The sequence below is a fragment of the Leptonychotes weddellii genome, chromosome 1, assembly GCF_054177405.1.
Source record: "Leptonychotes weddellii isolate Sample4059 chromosome 1, ASM5417740v2, whole genome shotgun sequence".
In the NCBI taxonomy this organism is placed as follows: Eukaryota; Metazoa; Chordata; class Mammalia; order Carnivora; family Phocidae; genus Leptonychotes; species Leptonychotes weddellii.
In genome coordinates, this window is record NC_138369.1 from 75,057,193 (window position 1) to 75,075,029 (window position 17,837).

The 17,837-nt window shown below is 43.1% G+C and overlaps 1 protein-coding gene across 2 annotated transcripts in view; it reads left to right on the forward strand.

Moving 5' to 3' along the window:
- The window catches only part of COL6A5 (collagen type VI alpha 5 chain), a 90,362-nt gene that overhangs the window by 27,193 nt on the left and 45,332 nt on the right, over nt 1-17,837 (forward strand). For both annotated transcript variants that reach the window (XM_081826183.1, XM_081826192.1), the window contains exons 11-26: nt 160-213; nt 2,038-2,109; nt 2,451-2,477; nt 2,586-2,630; nt 2,717-2,770; nt 4,847-4,909; nt 5,582-5,647; nt 6,089-6,142; nt 9,823-9,858; nt 10,351-10,413; nt 11,876-11,938; nt 13,213-13,275; nt 14,597-14,659; nt 16,083-16,133; nt 16,255-16,290; nt 17,640-17,702. In XM_081826183.1, the coding sequence (XP_081682309.1) occupies nt 160-213; nt 2,038-2,109; nt 2,451-2,477; nt 2,586-2,630; nt 2,717-2,770; nt 4,847-4,909; nt 5,582-5,647; nt 6,089-6,142; nt 9,823-9,858; nt 10,351-10,413; nt 11,876-11,938; nt 13,213-13,275; nt 14,597-14,659; nt 16,083-16,133; nt 16,255-16,290; nt 17,640-17,702 (873 nt within the window). The remainder of the gene's footprint in view (nt 1-159; nt 214-2,037; nt 2,110-2,450; nt 2,478-2,585; nt 2,631-2,716; nt 2,771-4,846; nt 4,910-5,581; nt 5,648-6,088; nt 6,143-9,822; nt 9,859-10,350; nt 10,414-11,875; nt 11,939-13,212; nt 13,276-14,596; nt 14,660-16,082; nt 16,134-16,254; nt 16,291-17,639; nt 17,703-17,837) is intronic.

Below are 17,837 nucleotides of genomic sequence, written 5' to 3' on the forward strand. Positions count from 1 at the left end.
CGGTAGGAGTCAGGGGTTGTCAGACTCTCCCCAGACTCACAGCTACCCCTGTAGACGCTGCCACCAAGTTGAAGGGAGGGACTTGTCTACAATGCCTAACGATTTCACAAGTTCAGATTGAAGAAAGCTGGCTGAAATGTATTCTCTCTATCCTCCCAGGGTTCTCCAGGTCTGAAAGGCAGCAGAGGACACTGGGGAGAGGACGGAGACCCCGTAAGTTTTTCTGACCCTCCTCCCCCCAACACAAGCAATGATTTTCTTTTGCATGGACAGCTTTATGTTCCTACAAAAAGGGTTTTATTTATATGGGGGATTTTGGTGGTTTTGAAAGAAAATGGATGCTCCCCCCGCCTTTTTTTGGTCTGGATCATAAGCACTCACCAAATCCACTTTTGAGGGGAAGGAGGGAGCAGGCTCACGCACATGTTGCCTGGCATGTTTTTATCAGTGGCAGGGAGCGGGGCATGGTCCTGTCTCCCCTACGCAGGGCAAAGTAGGACTAGATACTAGTGAGGAGCTATCTTTGGACCTGGAGCTCAGTGCTTAGTACATGGAAAGGCATGGCTTCGTGATTCCATGCAACACAGAGGTTTTCTAATCTCAGTCTTTGACCCTTAAAACCAGAACTCTCCCTTGGTTCATTAATCGAATTATGAGAATAGATTTGAAGGAACTGAAACACTTGAGTGGCTCTGTTTGGGGTGGGGAAAGTTAAGGAAGCATCCAGCCTGCATCTCCATCCCCTTAGAATCAAGCTAGCTCTCTGTCTGGGCAGCAATATTTAAAACAAAATTAAATCATGCCTGGGCAGGTATAATTAAAAGCATAGGTTTGGCCAGGCAGCCAAGGGCTGACCTAGACAAGAAACCTAGCAACGCACTTAACTTCTTGACTCTCAGTCTCCTGATCTATAAACTGATATATTCCTCTAAGGCTCTAGTGCTGACCTAGTTTACAAAATGACCACTGAGGGGAGTGCTCTAACCTGCCCACCACGTACCTGCAGAGGGGTCTTGGAGACCACCCAGGCAGCATGGAGGGCTTTGAGTGTGGCTGTCTGGCCATGAGCCCACATCTGGCTAACAGTCCAGTCAACAGGAAGTCAAATGTTTCGGCATCTCTCAGCAACATGTGGCCACGAGCAAGGCCTCCTGTTTTCCTGGGAATAATCTTCAGAATAAAGAAAGCAAAGCAGGAGGAAGGAAAATCCCTTCTCCCCTCCGCTACCAGGAAGGAAAGAGTCAAGCTCATTGCTAAACAATTATTTATCCAAACAGCAAACCCTAAGCACCCATTCTGCACCCAGATCTGACTGAGGCAGGCACAAGGGACATAATTGGGTAAAGAGACAATGAGGGGTTCCTGCCCTCAAGGAGCCCCACGTTCCTTTTCTCTGGAGATTCATTTTACTCTAGCATTTACCTGTGTTTAAATATTTCCTGGGAGAAACAGGATTGATGGGAGACACACACATCATTGACCTTGAGCACTCTTTCCCCAGTGGATGGTCTGACTTTGGGGCTCTTTCACCTGGTGGTTCTTTCCGTGAGCACTAGCACTTCCCATCCTTGAGTTCTTGTAGTAGTGGCCTGTCCCATCAATGGCTTCTACTCAGCTCTGGTCCCCTGGGACCGGCTTGCTTCAGTACCATCAGCAATGCTGCCTTTTCCAGGGCAGGACTGGGGCCTTGGGTACCATGCCAGGGTCAACATGTATTACTGGAGTATTTGAAAGGTGGCTGGAAGGTGAAGCATCTTCCAAAACTTTGGCTGTGCTGTCTAATGAGGACAGTGAAGCAATTGGGCTCATCCTGCATCTCTGTGAGATCTTGGGTCCGTAAGGAAGCCCCCAAGGTTGACGGGGAAGGCATTTGAATAGAGGGGAAAACCAGAGTTAAACAAATGCATTTATGGAAGGATGTGCTTTGTGTGGGGCTCAGAGTGCTCCTGTGCTCTAGCTTCACTCGTAAAAAGCAAACTGTTGGCAACTTCTGGCAAAAGAGTCACTTTGGATACCTGTTTGGTTGCCTTTTCTTAGGGAAGACGAGGAGAAATTGGACCCCCAGGAGATAAAGGGATTACAGGATGTCCAGGGGAGCAAGGTCAAAAGGTAAGGCTCTGCTGGAAATGTGATTTTGAATTCCCTATAACGTGCTCTGCGTCTCTCTTCCTTCCCTCCCTCCTTTTCTCTCTTCCACCCACCGTTTGCCGTTCTCCAGTTACATGTCAGTGTCCTCACTGTGGACTAATTCTGCTTCTTAGAAATCTCAATGAGTTCAGAGCATTCATTCAATCCATCTATCATCCCTTTGTGGTTAGAGAGCCAGAAGCAATTAAAGGAACACACAATCACCTTCTTTAGGGAGGCAGCACCTTCTTGCTCCAAAGGCCTGTGAATCCACCTGCTGTCTGTCTTTGACATGTCAGTGAGACAGATTTCATCTTTTACAGGGAGCCAAAGGATTTTCTGGACATAAGGTACCGTAGTGTCTTCTCAGTCCAGTTTGATTTCCCGAGGGGATTAGTTTCCCAATAAGCATGTGGCAGAGCCCTCCTCTGAACTGATTGCGCTCCATTGTCCCTTAGGGAGAACAAGGAGAGGATGGGATTGACGGACTGGATGGGGAAGAGGTAAGCCATCTTTCAGGTACCATAACATGGTCACGAGGTTGTATTTCTCTTTAAATGGGAATTTTGTTTTCCTTGACTTCTTTTAGGGCTTTCATGGATTTCCTGGAGAAAAGGGAGAAAAAGGTGATCCAGGATCTCAGGTAACACTTTCAATACATCAAAGAAGGAGAATTTGGTAAGAGAGACAGTCTTAACTGCTGTGTGCCAGTGCTTAGTAGGGAAACACTGACTTGACCATGAAATGAAGTTCTGTTACTACTGAGTAGATGCTACAGTCCCGTTTGGGAATTTTCAAGAATTCCAGTGAGAAGGAATCGAGGCATGCAAGGTTCTTCTAAGGGCATATTCCTCAGAAGTCTGAAAATGATTGTTTTTGCCTGTCACCAGCTTCCATGTTCTCTTTATTGCATCAGAAAAAAAAACAACCCAACATAAAAAGCAAGGGAAAAATACAGAATTATTTTGGTGACCTTGCTATAGCAAATCACAGTGAAACATTTTTTACCTTAAATTCATTTCAAAACTTATTAATATGTACCTACTTAGTACCAAACAGCTCAGTTTTTATGTTCTGATCCGTTTATTTATCCAATATTTTGAATACCTGGCATGTGCCAAGCACTGAGTTAAGTGCTGAAGATTCAGAGATGAACCACACTGTCCTTGTCCTCAAGGATCCCTGGCCATAGAAAGACAGATATATTAATAGCTAATGACAGTGCAGAATGTGATTGAAGCCATGTTGTAGGCAACTACATGAGAGTCCAGAGAAGGGCACCTAACTCAGCAGGGTAGGGAGCAAGTCCAGGAAGTCTTCCTAGAAGAAATGATTCCTGAGCTGAAGATGATAGGCATTAGCAAGACATGGAGGAAGGGATTCCAGACAGAGGGAACAGCACAAGCAAAGACATGCAGGCTTAGGGGCACTGCAAGTTGAGCATTAGAGCACAGGTAGAGGGAGGTGAGGTTCTAGAGGTGGTGGGAAGAGGTTGGGAAGGCACTGGTGGGCCATGGGGAGGAGTTAGGCTTTTAACCATTAAGCAATCGTGAGTCTTGAAAGATTTTAAGTACAGGGACCACAATTGAATTTGAATGTCAGAAATATTACTTGGCAGTGGTATGGAGGATGTGTCAGAGGTGACATAGATACAAGGCAAAGATGAGAGGATCTAGAATAATTGTGGTGAGAAGTGATGAAGCCTTCAAGTAAAGCAACGTCAGTGAGAACAGACGCAAGACATAAGAAGAACATAGCAGGGCCCGGGCTGGAATGAGCAGCTAGAGTGCAGGATTTAAGAAAGTACTCATTCTGGGCACCTGGGTGGCTCAGTTGGTTAAGCAACTGCCTTCGGCTCAGGTCATAATCCTGGAGTCCCTGGATCAAGTCCCGCATCGGGCTTCCTGCTCAGCAGGGAGTCTGCTTCTCCCTCTGACCCTCCCCCCTCTCATGTGCTCTCTCTCATTCTCTCTCAAATAAATAAATAAAATCTTTAAAAAAAAAGAAGAAAGTACTCATTCTCAGAACTATGCAAAGTGTGAGTGTCTCCCTAAATTTTGCACCCTAGGTAACTTGCTTTTCTTACCCTAGTTCTGGCTCTGGGACATAAGATCTCTAGATCTAGGTGATCAGAGAAGCAGGAAATGAGGAGTCAGTCAAAATGCCTTCAAGGACCCTGGTTTGGACAAGCTGAGTTGGGGACACTTGAGTTTGAGGTGACAAGTGGAACATGCCCGTGAAGGTTTCCAGTGGGCAATTTAATTATAAATGTCAGAAGTTCCTAGACTGGCTGCGATGTCCAATATAATACTACTAATATATGACAATTTAAATTCAAATTAGTGAACGTGAAAAATTCTGCTCTTCAGTTGTCCTAACCACATTTCATGTGCTCAGTAGCTACCTATGGCTAATGGCTACCATGTTGGACAATGCAAATATAGAGCATTTCTATTACTGCAGAAAGTTCTGTCAGATGCGCTATGCTAAATCATCAGAGTTTTCCCATTGCTCAGCCTCACTATAGATAATCCTGACTATAGGCTTAAAACTGCACTGAGTACTGCTTGAGAAGTCTGAGGAAACTGGCTGGGGGAGAGGAACATGGATCATTTTGTCTGATTGGTTTTCTTGCCTCCAAAACACACCCTTGACGTTTTAACCCCATTATAAAACCCTCATACAAGCTAACTCAGAAACTTATTTTCTTTTTTTCCAGGGCAGCCCAGGTTCCAGAGGCCCCCCTGGGGGATATGGGGAGAAGGGCTTTCCAGGAGATCCTGTAAGTTACTTGGGTCTAGTTGCCTCTGAATTGTGTAGTTGCTCCAAGTTCCTCTCTCCTTTCCCGTGTGTCTCCCACTAACCTGTAGGTGAAGACTTGTCTTGGGAGTCAGGGTAGTAGGTGTTGACTGAGACTTAAATGCTTGGGAAAAAAAATCTGTGTGCATCTGATCTTGGCTGATTATATTGGAAATTTGGAGCTGGGAAATGTTCCATCCTAATCATCCTTAGTGTTATGTTGAGACTTTCAAGTTACTTTTGGGGAGAAATTTCCATAAGTTTGCTTATTGGGCTTCTAATCTTACAGATTCTGTATTTGCAGACTTGATTAAAAAGGAATCTTATTGCATCTCTAAGGGAGTAGCATAAGCATGTTTGGACTAGTGCATCAGTGAAGCTGCCAATACAGAGAAGAGAAAATCATCATGGTGTCAGCAGGCGGTCTTTAGCAAACACTCTTATCGCTTCATTTGTCACCAAACCCTCTTCAAACTTGGGGAAATATTATCTTCATTTTTTCAAAAATCTATCAATTTCAAATACGTTGAATTTTCTCTTACCCTTCCTTAGTTAACCCAAATTAGCTTACTACTTGAATATTGTACCATGGTATTTAAAAAAAAAAAAAGCTGATATTTCTTCGTTCTAAAATACTTTTTAAATCTTCCTCTAGGGCAATCCAGGACAAAACAGTAACATCAAAGGACAAAAGGGCTCCAAAGGAGAACAAGGAAGACAAGTAATTGGATCTATTTTACAGACATAGAATCTATAGATCTATTTTATATATGTATGAATGACTAATTCTGTTACTGAGCTGAGACTTTCATAAGGCCTAAATTAATTACTTAGTAAAATATGTAAATAACACCCCTAAGGTCCCATTTAGAAGAGCCTTATTTCCTGAAAACAAGACACATCTGTAGTAGGTTACACTTCCATGGGTAAAATTATTAAGTTTCTGGCAGGTGATATTATATGGGGAAACTGCTAATTAGCAGTGCATGTTGCTATACCATTTTCCTCTTTAATAGATACGGACCCAATAGTGTTAATATGCACAAAGATTCTAGCATGACACATTTGTTCTGCTGTTTTAATAGTGCATGAGGTTTTTATGCCGATGTAGTTATTCAGAATCCTGTGCCTTACAATCTTGGGGAAACAATTGTATTTCTAGGGTAGAACCGGACAGAAAGGGACACCAGGCAATCCTAATTCCAGAGGAAGTAGGGTAAGTATTTCCGTGAACATTTATTTTTTGTCCTTATCACCTGAAGGTGCCACGGAGGCATTCACGATATTTGCCACTGCAGAGTTGGCTGGTCCAGGGCTGATACATTGGTACTATCGTCATTCGGGGCCAGATGACGTTGTGAGGGGCTATCGTGTGGGCTTTTATAGGATGTTTCAGAGCATCCCTGTTCTCTACCCACTACATGTCAGTAGCTCACTCCCCCCAAGTTGTGATAGACAAAAATGTCTGCAGATTTTGCCAAATGTCTGGGATGAGGGTAGTGGGGAATGGGGGGGGGCAAAATCACTCCTTGTTGAGAACCTCTGTGACAGTCTGCCTTCCTCTTTCCATCTTCCAGAAGCTTTTGAATGTCTTTGGAGAGAGTCAGTGCGTTTAACATGAAAACCCTCCTCCAGCAGCTTAGCATCTTTGAGCTTCTGTAAGAAAATTGGGTAAACATACTCTCTTTCTCTTCAAATGTTGTCAATGGGAAAGAAGAGTTACAGATAAGTTCTTCCTGAATTAACCAAAATACTGGTGACTAGGGCCAAGTCTGTGGCAACCTCGAGACCCTAGGACAACTTTATAGCATCTCATGTGATATTAAGCCTAAAACAGGGATATTGGATTTCCCCTTCTTTTTAAGGAACAACCAAGAAACCATTTTTCTTTTTGTGGACTACTGAAGTGAGAGGTGACATTTCCAATGTGTTAGAAACCCTTTTATTGGGCGCCTAGGTGGCTCAGTTGGTTAAGTGTCTGCCTTTGGCTCAGGTGGTGATCCTGGGGTTCTTGGATCAGGCTCCCTGCTCCTTGGGGAGCCTGCTTCTCCCTCTGCCTCTTCCCCCCTCCCCTGTCTCCCATGAATAAATAAATAAAATCTTAAAAAAATAAACACTTTAGCATGCCCTCAGAACGGAGATTATAAAAAGACAATAATGCACAGCGCCCTAGATTTATTTGGCCCCGAGCTTTATTCAAGAGGGAACTGAAAATACTTGGCTTGCTTTTCTATTACAGATTTGGAGTCTTCTCATCACTTTGAAGGCTGTGGCTGATTGCCTTTCTCTCTGGAATAGATAGTGGAGAAATGTGTTTTAATTCCTCTTGCCTTTGTTTATCTTAAATCATAGTTCTTAAGGGATAAGATCTATGGTCAGATGGCTTAGGCTTCCCGGTGCTTCTGGTAAAAATTCTTTGGGACTTTGCCCTCTCTCCACACGAGAGAATTGAAATTAACTGGAGGAAGCAGCAGAGCAGCAAGATGCCCTACATGCAATGAATTTTAAAGATAAATAGGTACTTTTGTTGGTTTAAGAGAAAATACTCTGAGTTTGAGAGAGCTTTGTAACTGTCACCATCAATCAAGCACTTTTTGAAAAGAGATGCTAGGCGTGGGGTTGGGGATTACTACTTGGACAAACCAGCCAATGACTTTAAGTCAGTTCAGAGACAGGAGGCTCTCAGCCTCCCACTCCCATCTTCATCTACATCCCTGCCCAGCGCCTACCTTTGTAACCACTTTTCTCCTGAATTGAACAAGGCAATGTGAATATAAAACAGCATCAAGCTTTTCTACCTCTTCCCCCACCTTTCCAGTGAAGGCCAGAATTCTCTCTGAGGGTCAGAGGATCTTAAGTAGGTGACAGGTTCTAAGAACACAAGCAAACGTGTAAGACATCGCCTCCTCTGTGACAGAATTCCAACTTATGCAAGTCAATTGTACCAGCTGTTGCCGAAACCGTGGAATGATGTACTGAGAACCAGAGGACCTGAAACGACATTCCAGGCCCCTTGTTTTTGGCCTACCACACACAAATGCTTATAAATAATAGCACTTATGCTTCCGTAGCATTTATTTTGTGTCACGTCCTGATCAGATCACTTTCAAATATTAAATCCTCATAACAAACCTACTAGGTAGATACTGTTATTTTATCCATTTTACAGATGAGAATACTCAAGAACCCTTGGGCAACTTGCCCAGGATCAGGATAGGTAGCAAGTGGCAGAACTGGAGTTTGGACCCAGACCATCTCCCTCCAGAGTCTGGGGTCCTAACCTCCTGGCTAAGGCTTATTGCACAGTTGCTCTGGGCCACACAGGCTTTAAGGGGCAGTGTCGAGCTCAAGAGTGCCTGGCTTCTAAAGACACATCCCTAAACATTGTGCAGTATTGTCTGATGTGGAATAAATGTTCTTTTACCCTTTTTAATGGAATTATGACATCGCAGGGTAACAGTGGCCTCAACTTCTGTTGTTTGCCATTTCTTCCCTGCTTTCATATGTCAAGAGCTCTATAGTCACATCAAGGTACAAAGAGCTGACAAGGTACAATGGGTAACTTCTCCCAGAGGGCATTTGCATTTTGAAAGGAGAGTCCCTGAGTGGGGGGCAGAACCCCAGTGGAGGAATTCCTATCATCAGCCAACCTGGTGGAGATGATACTTGGTCAGGTAGTTCACTCAAAGGAACTCTAGAAGGTACGCAGTTGGAAGAAAACTGATTCTCAAATAGTTTCCATGGCTACCTTTCTGAATGCATGGATAGAATTATTTTATTTTATTTTATTATTATTTTTCAATGTTTTATTTTTTAATTAGAATTCAATTAGCCAACATTTAGTACATCCTTAGTGTCAGATGTAGTGTTCAATAATTCATAGAATTTTTTTTAAAGTCCTTAGGAGGGCATGTGATGTAATGAGCACTGGGTATTATATCAGACTGATGAAGCACTGACGTCTACCTCTGAAATTAATAATACATTATATGTTAGTTAATTGAACTTAAATAAAAAATTTTAAAAATAAAGTCTTTGTCTTGTACCTAAAGTAATCATAGTTGTTTATCACAATACAAAGTAAATTGATGGTTGAGATATTCCACAGCTCGCTCAAAGGGGCAGGGGCGAAGGGGGGGCTTGAGGGTACAGATTTTATTGTTGCTGTTTAGGGGGAAAGAAGTTAGGATCTGAGATCTGAATCATCTGCCTTGATCACGGTCTGGAAAGGACGGGGTGTGGGAAAGCAGCCACTAGGGGGAGAGCCTGAGCTGGCAACGTGGAAATCACCTCTGCTTAAGTGCAGGCAGATTTCTGGCTTCAGAGATCAGCCCCTTTCTCAGATGAGCATGGCAGTGTCATCGGACTGCCACATAGTTGAGCAGACCCCATCAGCCATTTCCTTCTTGTAGAATTCTGTGGAAACAAACCTCAGTGGGCCAGTGAAGCACTGAATCTCACAATTTTTACTCTCCCCTAAGATACTTTCAGGGCCTCGGACAGAGAGATGGAGAGGACACAAGCTTGTTCTCACATAAGAAGCTCTGATTAGCAGACAGTACTTTGTGGGATTTGCTGAAGAGGGAAAGGTGGAAGACAGGTTCTTCAGAATGATTTGATTCTCCAAACAGCCTCCCGAATAATTGTCAGAGGCTGTTAGACTGGAGCTGGATCTGTAATGACTTTCAGATTGGCTTTCAATCAATCCCCCAAATGTTAGTCTATAATGAAGTGCCCATTGTGAAAACTTGTCTTTGGAAAGTGCCTCAGGGAAGCCATTCCTGTGAGCTACTCATTACTTATGTCTGTCAGGGAATGAAACAGGCTGGTTTGCCTCTAAAGAACCCTCCATCTGGATACATACATAACACTAACACTTTGCCTTTTCTGTTCCAGGGAAGGGAAGGCCGAAGGGGGCCCCCAGGTGTCTCAGTAAGTACCCTTTACTTCCTGCCTTCCGTAGTAGACGGTTCCAAGGAGATTTCTCATATGCAGATGGCCCCGGGAAGGAATGAGCATTTGACAAGGGCGTTGTAGGAAGCGCAGAGCACTAGACATGGCCCCACCGATGCGGGGAAACACAAGGGTCCGTCAGTTCAGCTGCTAGGAACTGGACAGGCCCGACCTAAGGCAGAACCCCCTTCACAGACATGTCCTAGACAAGAGGACTTGCTGTCCATTTGACTGCTTTTCGCCCACGCTGGGAATCAACTGCACGAGAGTGAAATTCTTTACTAGAGTCAGAAATGACCTTGCGTTCATTTTTTAGTATGGAAATGAATAAAATCCTAGACCAACTAAGTGGTGAGCCAAGATTCAGTCAAAATAGTACCCATGTACTGTATATTAGAGTACTAGATAGTATAAAGAGAGAATCTATATGGAAACTGGAGAAAGTGTTAACACTGAAAACTCGTTCATCAGGGGGAGCCGGGAGATCCTGGACCTCAAGGTACCCAGGGAGCTGATGGATTACAAGGCCCACAGGTGTGTTGAAGAATTTTGTAAATATTGATATATAATGCTGAGTTATCCTGATGGGAAGTCAGTGGGTAGTTCTGTATAAACATAAATAACTGAGAAATGTTTAATCTGCTCTCGCCTTCCTCCTTGGACCATGTTCCTGGAATTCTACATGGAAGAGTGATTTTTCTCCATCAAACCTGCTCCTATTTTGAATAGAGGAAATGGGTGCTCTTGTGCCCACCACTATTGTATCAGATTGTTAGTAATAATGAGTTATTAAGACCTTAATATTATATTAGTAATGAGTATCAGGATCAACAAATTGGTTTTCCTTATTAACTGAAGCCCTGCACACAGATCCCATGAAGGAAAGTTAGGAATTGGAAACTATTACTCAACTCATCTAAAATTGATTCACAGGGGGTGAGTGTGCTTTTAGAATATTATTGATGGGGCTTTACATGAGCCACTTTTTTCTTGGTCATATCATTACTGATATGAGTATCGGAGTCAGGACATCTCTGTCTCTCTTCATGTTGGAAAGATGCTGGGGTCATCCCTAGGTAATGGCTTTGTAATACATGAGTATTTAGTTACCTTATGGAGCCCACTATAAGCCAGAACTTGTCTGGAAGGTGTGCGTAGACCTAAGACCTTCTCAAGAGTTCATTTTTCTTCTAGGAAGTTTCGGATGATTCACACTGAGGTAGAATTTGGTGTTCTCTTGAGGATTCCGGGGTCCCTGAACCAAGCCACCAGCTAGCAAATCCTTTAGACTGAGTAACCATGGGATCAGTCTAGATCTATCCCCAGGCTTTGTAGGGAAGGGGTGACATTACCTCAGCTACTCTAGGGTCCCTTTGATACTTAGGGAGTGAACCAAGGCTAGTCCAGCGGGTGCAACCACCATTTGCGCTGGGCAGCTGGGGCCATTTTATAGCTGGTGCTTTGGTAGTGGGAAAATTTATCAGCACCTCTAGTTTTTTCTTCTATGTGAAAGATCTGTATGTGTATTGTATGGTAAATATAGTATATATACATGTATTTGATGGTAAATATAGTAGAAAATATGCTTAAATTCCTCTGCTAAAATGTCCTTTTGTGTGAACTTGAAACAACTTTGCTCTCCATTTTACACATTGATGATCAGGACTCTGGCCCAGGTAACCTGCCCCAACAAAGGAATCCATCTGACTGCTGTTTACGAATTCCTTCCTTCTTCTAAGGGTTTTATTTCTCCCTTTGGTCTCCTTTTCATTTCTCCCTGTCAGAGCGGGATGAAGGTCTTAGACCCAGGCAAGAATTCCTTGATGAGATCTGTACCACTGAGTCTGGGCCTCCTCTTCATTCTTATTGTAAGATAGGCTTACCCTCAGAGTTAAAAGGCTACTTGAAGGGTTGGACCAGTGCTTTTCTGTGGACGTGTTTCATAAGTATGTTTTCATTGCTTCATCGCACTATGTTTCTTTTGTTACCACAAAAGGGGTTAAATGGAATTCCCGGCAGGAAAGGAGAGAAGGGAAGCGAGGGGCATAAAGGACCTCAGGTGAGTGACCCAGGAATGGTCTCCAGCAACACCATTTCCTCTTACTTCAAAAACATCTTCCTATACAGTTTATTTTATATTATCTACATATGGGGTATTTTATTTTTCAATCAACTTGGGACAGGGGCACCTGGGTGGCTCAGTCGTTAAGCATCTGCCTTCGCCTCAGGTCATGATCCCAGGGTCCTGGGATCGAGCCCCGCATCGGGCTCCCTGCTCAGCGGGAAGCCTGCTTCTCCCTCTGCCTGCTGCTCCCCCTGCTTGTGCTCTCTCTCTCTGTCAAATAAATAAATAAAATCTTAAAAAAAAAAAAAAAAGAAAAGAAAATTTGATTTATTAAAAAAAAAAACTTGGGACAGACTTGGGGGAAAAAATTGGGGACAGGTTTTTAGCATAGCTCTGATTCCTTGCACGTCTCTTAAGCCCTCCTCTCTCTCCTTCACTGGGTTTTATTGGGAAGGTACAAACCCATTGCATCAGCCTGAAGAAAGCATTTGGAAGATTACAAGTCCTGCTGATTTCTGGACATTTCAAATCCCAACACACTATTCTGGTTTTTCTGACTTTTAAAAATCTATCTGTGCCATGCGTCTCTCCGTTGACTGTAGATATTTGAAATTGACTCTACAAAGATCCCTTGTTACCCAAATTGATTTGATTCCTCAGCTCAGCTTTGAATTCACCCTCTGAATCTATTCAGTCCCTGAGTTTCTGACAATGAGTAATACGAGTTCGGATGGTGAGGGATTCCTGTGAAAAACGTTCTGAACCTGTTCAGTTCTTCAGCTCTGATAGCAGGAGCTCAGAAGGCAAGGAATACCTGTGTTTGCCCAGTTATGGTCCCAGCATGTTTGTGGAAGATACTGTTGCCCATTTGCAGATTGGGACTGAAACACATTCTGCTTTGGACGTGCTCATGGTGTAGTACACGCAAGTGGCCATGTCTCGTTCTCACAAAATCAGTACATTATAACAAATCTGTGGCATTTAGAACGAACGTTAGTCACGTCAAGGGCACCTTTTCTATTTCTCACTAAGGCCCCACATGGACCAGCGGTATCCCTGCAGAGGAAGACTTGTGGTCCTCTAACCAGGACTATACCCTGAGTCACCTGTTTTGCGTGCAGATGTCTCTCTCCCCTGGGTGGCTGGGTCTCTTGTTAAGGAGGCATCAAGGAGCTGTTGGAAATGACATGAAGAAAAGCAAAACTAATCTAATGGGTTTTCTAAGAATTGCTACAGGGCCAACATATGTGTCTCGCAATTTCATTCAGGGCTCTTCTGGGCCAGTGGGAGCTAAAGGGAACATTGGAAGTCCTGGGCCTTCAGGGAAAAAAGTAAGTGTTATCTCTTTAAGATGTCAAATACTGAGAAAAAAGTACCTCCCTTCTTTTCTTGATTTCCATGTGAATTCCTCACATGATCCAGGCACCATCAACCACCCACCTGGCTTTCTGCTGATATGTTCTTTTCCTCCCATTGAGCAAAGAATTTCTACCTGCTTATCTCTTCCCTGAAATGGCCCCATTTCACTAAGAGAGACACAGTGATCTCAAACATGAAACAACTCTGAAAAATCTCTTCACCTCCCCAATGTCCTGAATGCAGAGTGCAGGAGGGAGGTAAGGGGTGTCCAGACTCAAATCTGTTTGTGCATACAGTTCTCTAATTCACCCTACTGTCTCTGAAGCGGCTCTTTTGTAGTCTGTCAGATCGCGGACTATTGGCCCATTCAGAATCCCACTCCCCTGCTTCAAATCTTTCGGGGGCTCCCTGCTCCGGGGCCAGCTTTGTGGGCCGGGCAGCTGTGCGGTCACACTGGGGGCGGAGCTCAGAAGGGCCCCATGCTTGGTTTAAAGTCCTGCTGTCACCATCTTGAAAGTCTTCGTATTTGGGGGTGGGGCCTAGGCTTTCGTTGTACACTGAGCCCCACAAATTATGCAGCCGGTCTTAACTTCCCTGTGGCTCTTAGGAAAATTTCCAAACTTTAAAGTAGCTTAGAAGGCCCCCTGACCCTGTTTAGTTCTGAGGCTTCAGAGCACTTCTCCCTCCTGCATGCCTGCCCCAGGCTTCCCACCAATGCCTTCCCTCTACCCAGACCATCCTCACTCCTCCCACGATCCTTCTTGTGGCTCACATAACTTAGCTGTCAAGCCTCACGCCCCTGCTCCTTTCCTTCAGGCAGCTCGCCTCCTTAGCCCCACCAAATCCAATTTAGATTCCCCTCTCCTTCACTGCCGTAGCCCCCTGAGTTTATAATTGCCTGTCTAATCGTCTCTCTTTCCAACCACACTTTTTTTTGGTGAGTCAGGACCCACAGCTATCTTGTTCAACATTTTATTTTCCAGGACAGTAAATCCTTGGATGGGCAAACGCATCAGCCAATGAATCAACTCTCCCTGGAGTAGATTTTCCACTCTTCGCCTCCTCCTTCAGTCATTCCCATCCCCCAGGGAAAGCGGTGTTTGTGCCCAGCCTTGGGCTGTGCTGCGGTTTTCTGCTTACCTTTGGGGAGATCGTTACTGGTTTCCTACAGCCCATCTCCTTGCTGAGCATTGAACCCTCACTGAGAGGCTCGAGTCTCCCAATCTCAACTTCCTATGGTGGGAGCCACGTTTGATTTTACTGGTCTGAAGCTCTTCTTGTCTCACTTACTAGGGAGAACCTGGGATTCTTGGAGATCCAGGGCCAGTGGGGCAAGCCGGACAGAGAGGAAGACAGGTATGACGTTTTAGGACCCTTAACTTCTCACTGCTCCAAGTGCTCAGTTCTGTGGTAAAGAGAAGGGGACTGGTGAAAGGTATTGAAAGGTATTTTAGGACCTCCTAGGAAGATGCAGGGACATACTCCCACCCGCTGCAGCTCTCCTTCTATAGCTAGTCTGTCTGTTAAAGCAAAGGGAAAACAGCTCGAGGGAAAGGGGGGCTTGCAGAGAGGATAATGGTTAAATTACAGCAACCAGGATGGCCACATAGATGCATGGCAGTTGAAAAACAGCATTACCCATTTCTCTCCCTGTCTTGCAAAATTCTAAGGCAACAGCAAGAAGAGGGGAGTAGAGCCAAGAAATGAGCCAACTGTTCCAGTGGCTCTGGCCGTACCAGCATCTCTGTCCATGGAACAGCCAATATCGGAGACATTGTTTCATTTCTTTTCAAAAATAATGTTTATTAGAAGTGTTATATATAGATATTGTAGAAAATTTACCAAGCATAAAAGATGGGAAACGGGGAAGAAAAATTACCCATAATCTCACTCTTTTGAAATATATATCATTAACATCCTGGAGATACCAAAAAAACTACTCAATTTTTCCCTTTTACCAGTGTATCATGAGCATATTTCCATGTCATTACATTTTCCCCTAAACATCACTTTTAAAAGCTTCAAGATATTCTACTGAATGTGTATACCTTAGTTCATTTGACCAATCTCTTGCTATTGAATACCTGATTTGTTTTCAATTTTCTATTGTCATAAACAGCGCAGCAATGAACATTCTTGTGTCTAACTAAATTTTTAGACAAAATCATAATTTCTATCTAGAAATTTCCAGAAGTAGCGTGACTGGTTCAAAGAGTATGTGCCTATTTAAGTTAAGCTTTGAACTCTTTTGCAAAGTGGCCTCAGGAATATTCAAATGACTATGCACCCATGTGTTACATAAGAGAACATGCGCTTCAGGGCATCCACACCCACAGTGGGCTTTGTCACTTTCTTTTTTTGATCTTTACCAATTAACAAAAAATAGCATCTCATTACTGTTTCAGATTGCATTTCTTTGGTTACTAGTGAGGAGGACATTTTTCCATATGTCTATCAGCCGTTAGCAATTCTTCTTTGGGGAAATTCCTCAGCATGTCCTTTGAATCAGCTCCAGTATTCCAGGCAAGTAACTGCCGCTGAGTCCCTTGGTCCTGACCATCCCTCTGCCCTCTGCAGTATTTGCAGGGCGGAGCTGGCCAAAGTACCAGGGCATATAGCAGGAAATGAGGAAAACCCAGCAATGTGCATGTCCCCAGAGCTCGAGGTCACTGATAAGGCCCCCTCCACTGGAAGTCCCCAGTGCTTCTCTCCTGCTACCGGTATAGATTGCAATTAAATTTCACTTTTGAGAAATTAAAATGAACTGGTATGTTCACAGGGAGATTATGGCATCCCAGGCTATGGTCATATGGGACGAAAAGGAATAAAGGTAAATATGGAAAGCAATTATTTCTTTAATTGATGAAATAAACCTAAATAATATAAAAAGAAACTATCATACTGCAGAAGTGGTCTGTTGATTTATTTATGTTCTCTGCTGCAAATTGTAGGGCCCAAGAGGTTTCCCTGGAGATATGGGGCAAAAGGTACTGTGCACATGACCTTGTTTTGAAATTACCATGACCTTAACTTTCTACTTGAGAATGAAGGTTAAAGAAAAAAAAGCAAAAAAGCAGGGCAGTTGTTTTACCAGGGCTTCATGAGTAAAGGACCAGATTTAACTACTATGGATCTTTAAATTGGAAAAGACTGACCTGTCCTTCGTTGCCTGATGTCCCTGGTCTTGAAACTCCTACCTCTAGACATCCTCTCAAGTCTAGTCCTTCTGTCCTCTTGATTTCTCTGCCTCGGGAATCTTATTCCAAACTCTTGGCTTCAGCTATTGCTATTTGTTCTATCATTGTGGCCTTCACTTCCCCTTGCCTGGAAGGTGACAACATTCTTCTCATGGTCTCCATTTCCACCTTCTCCCTGCTTCAGTTAGTCCCAAACACTGCTGTCACTTGGTGTCTTCGACAGAATGACCTACTCATGTTCCTCTCCCGAGCAAACAGTTTCCAGAATTCCTCATAGCCTCCCAGATTGAAATCTACCTCTGTGCTCTACCACTAGACATACCTTCCATTTCAGTCCGAGCAGCTCCTGTTCTTATACACTGGAATTCTGGGATAAGATTTCCTTTTTTTTTTTTTTTGTCCAGAAGAGTGTCTTCCAATAGTTGGTGCTCAAATTAAAATACAAAATATGGATTACAAAAAATTGAATGTCCAAGCAAATCAAATCAACTACAGGAAAACAGCCAATTTTTGAATCCTCTTAAAAGTGCTTTTAATGGATGAATTACCAGAAGAGATTCTTTCCTTAGCTAGAGAAGAGTGCGAGAGGGAACTACATAAATAACTGTTAGGACAAGAGTTCTCATTGTAGAAGACCAATTTTCTAATTTACTGATAAAGGGAGAAAATTAGCATGTTTCAGTTTAAGGATAAATGTGAAATTTGTTTTTTGATAAATAGGTGCTAAAATTCATTTCCCACCAAGGTCAGAGCAAATTTTTTTTTTTTTTTACCTTCAGCTTTTTCAGAAATGACTCATGAATTTAGGAAATAATTATTTAGTATTTTCTGTAGTTAATACTCCATATGTTTTTCCTGATCTTCAAGCATTTTTTCTTTAGATATTTTTAGTAACTGATTGGGCAGCCATTTCCTTGATATTCATGCATAAATATTTGTATTCTTAGAAAATTAAAAATAGTTTGGGGAATATTTAAGTGTATCAATAATTTAGTTCCAAGCAACAGGGGAAGGTGACATTTAATGTTTAATATATAGTCTAGTTATAAGATCAATTAGGTTTTAGATTAGAGAGAATTATTTTTATTCTTTTATAGCAAATATTTTAATATATTGATTTTTTATATCTGAATCTTTAGGGTGCTGTTGGTGATCCTGGAATTCCTGGGGGTCCTGGACCCAAAGGATTTAGGGGATTAACAGTAAGTGGCCTATAATTCCAGAAATAATAAATGTTTCTTTGGAAGACTCTGGCTTTTATGTTGTAATAATAAATGTGCTTTATTGCTCTAACCCAGGGGCATCTGAAATGCCACTCCCTGGCTTTGTGACCTTCA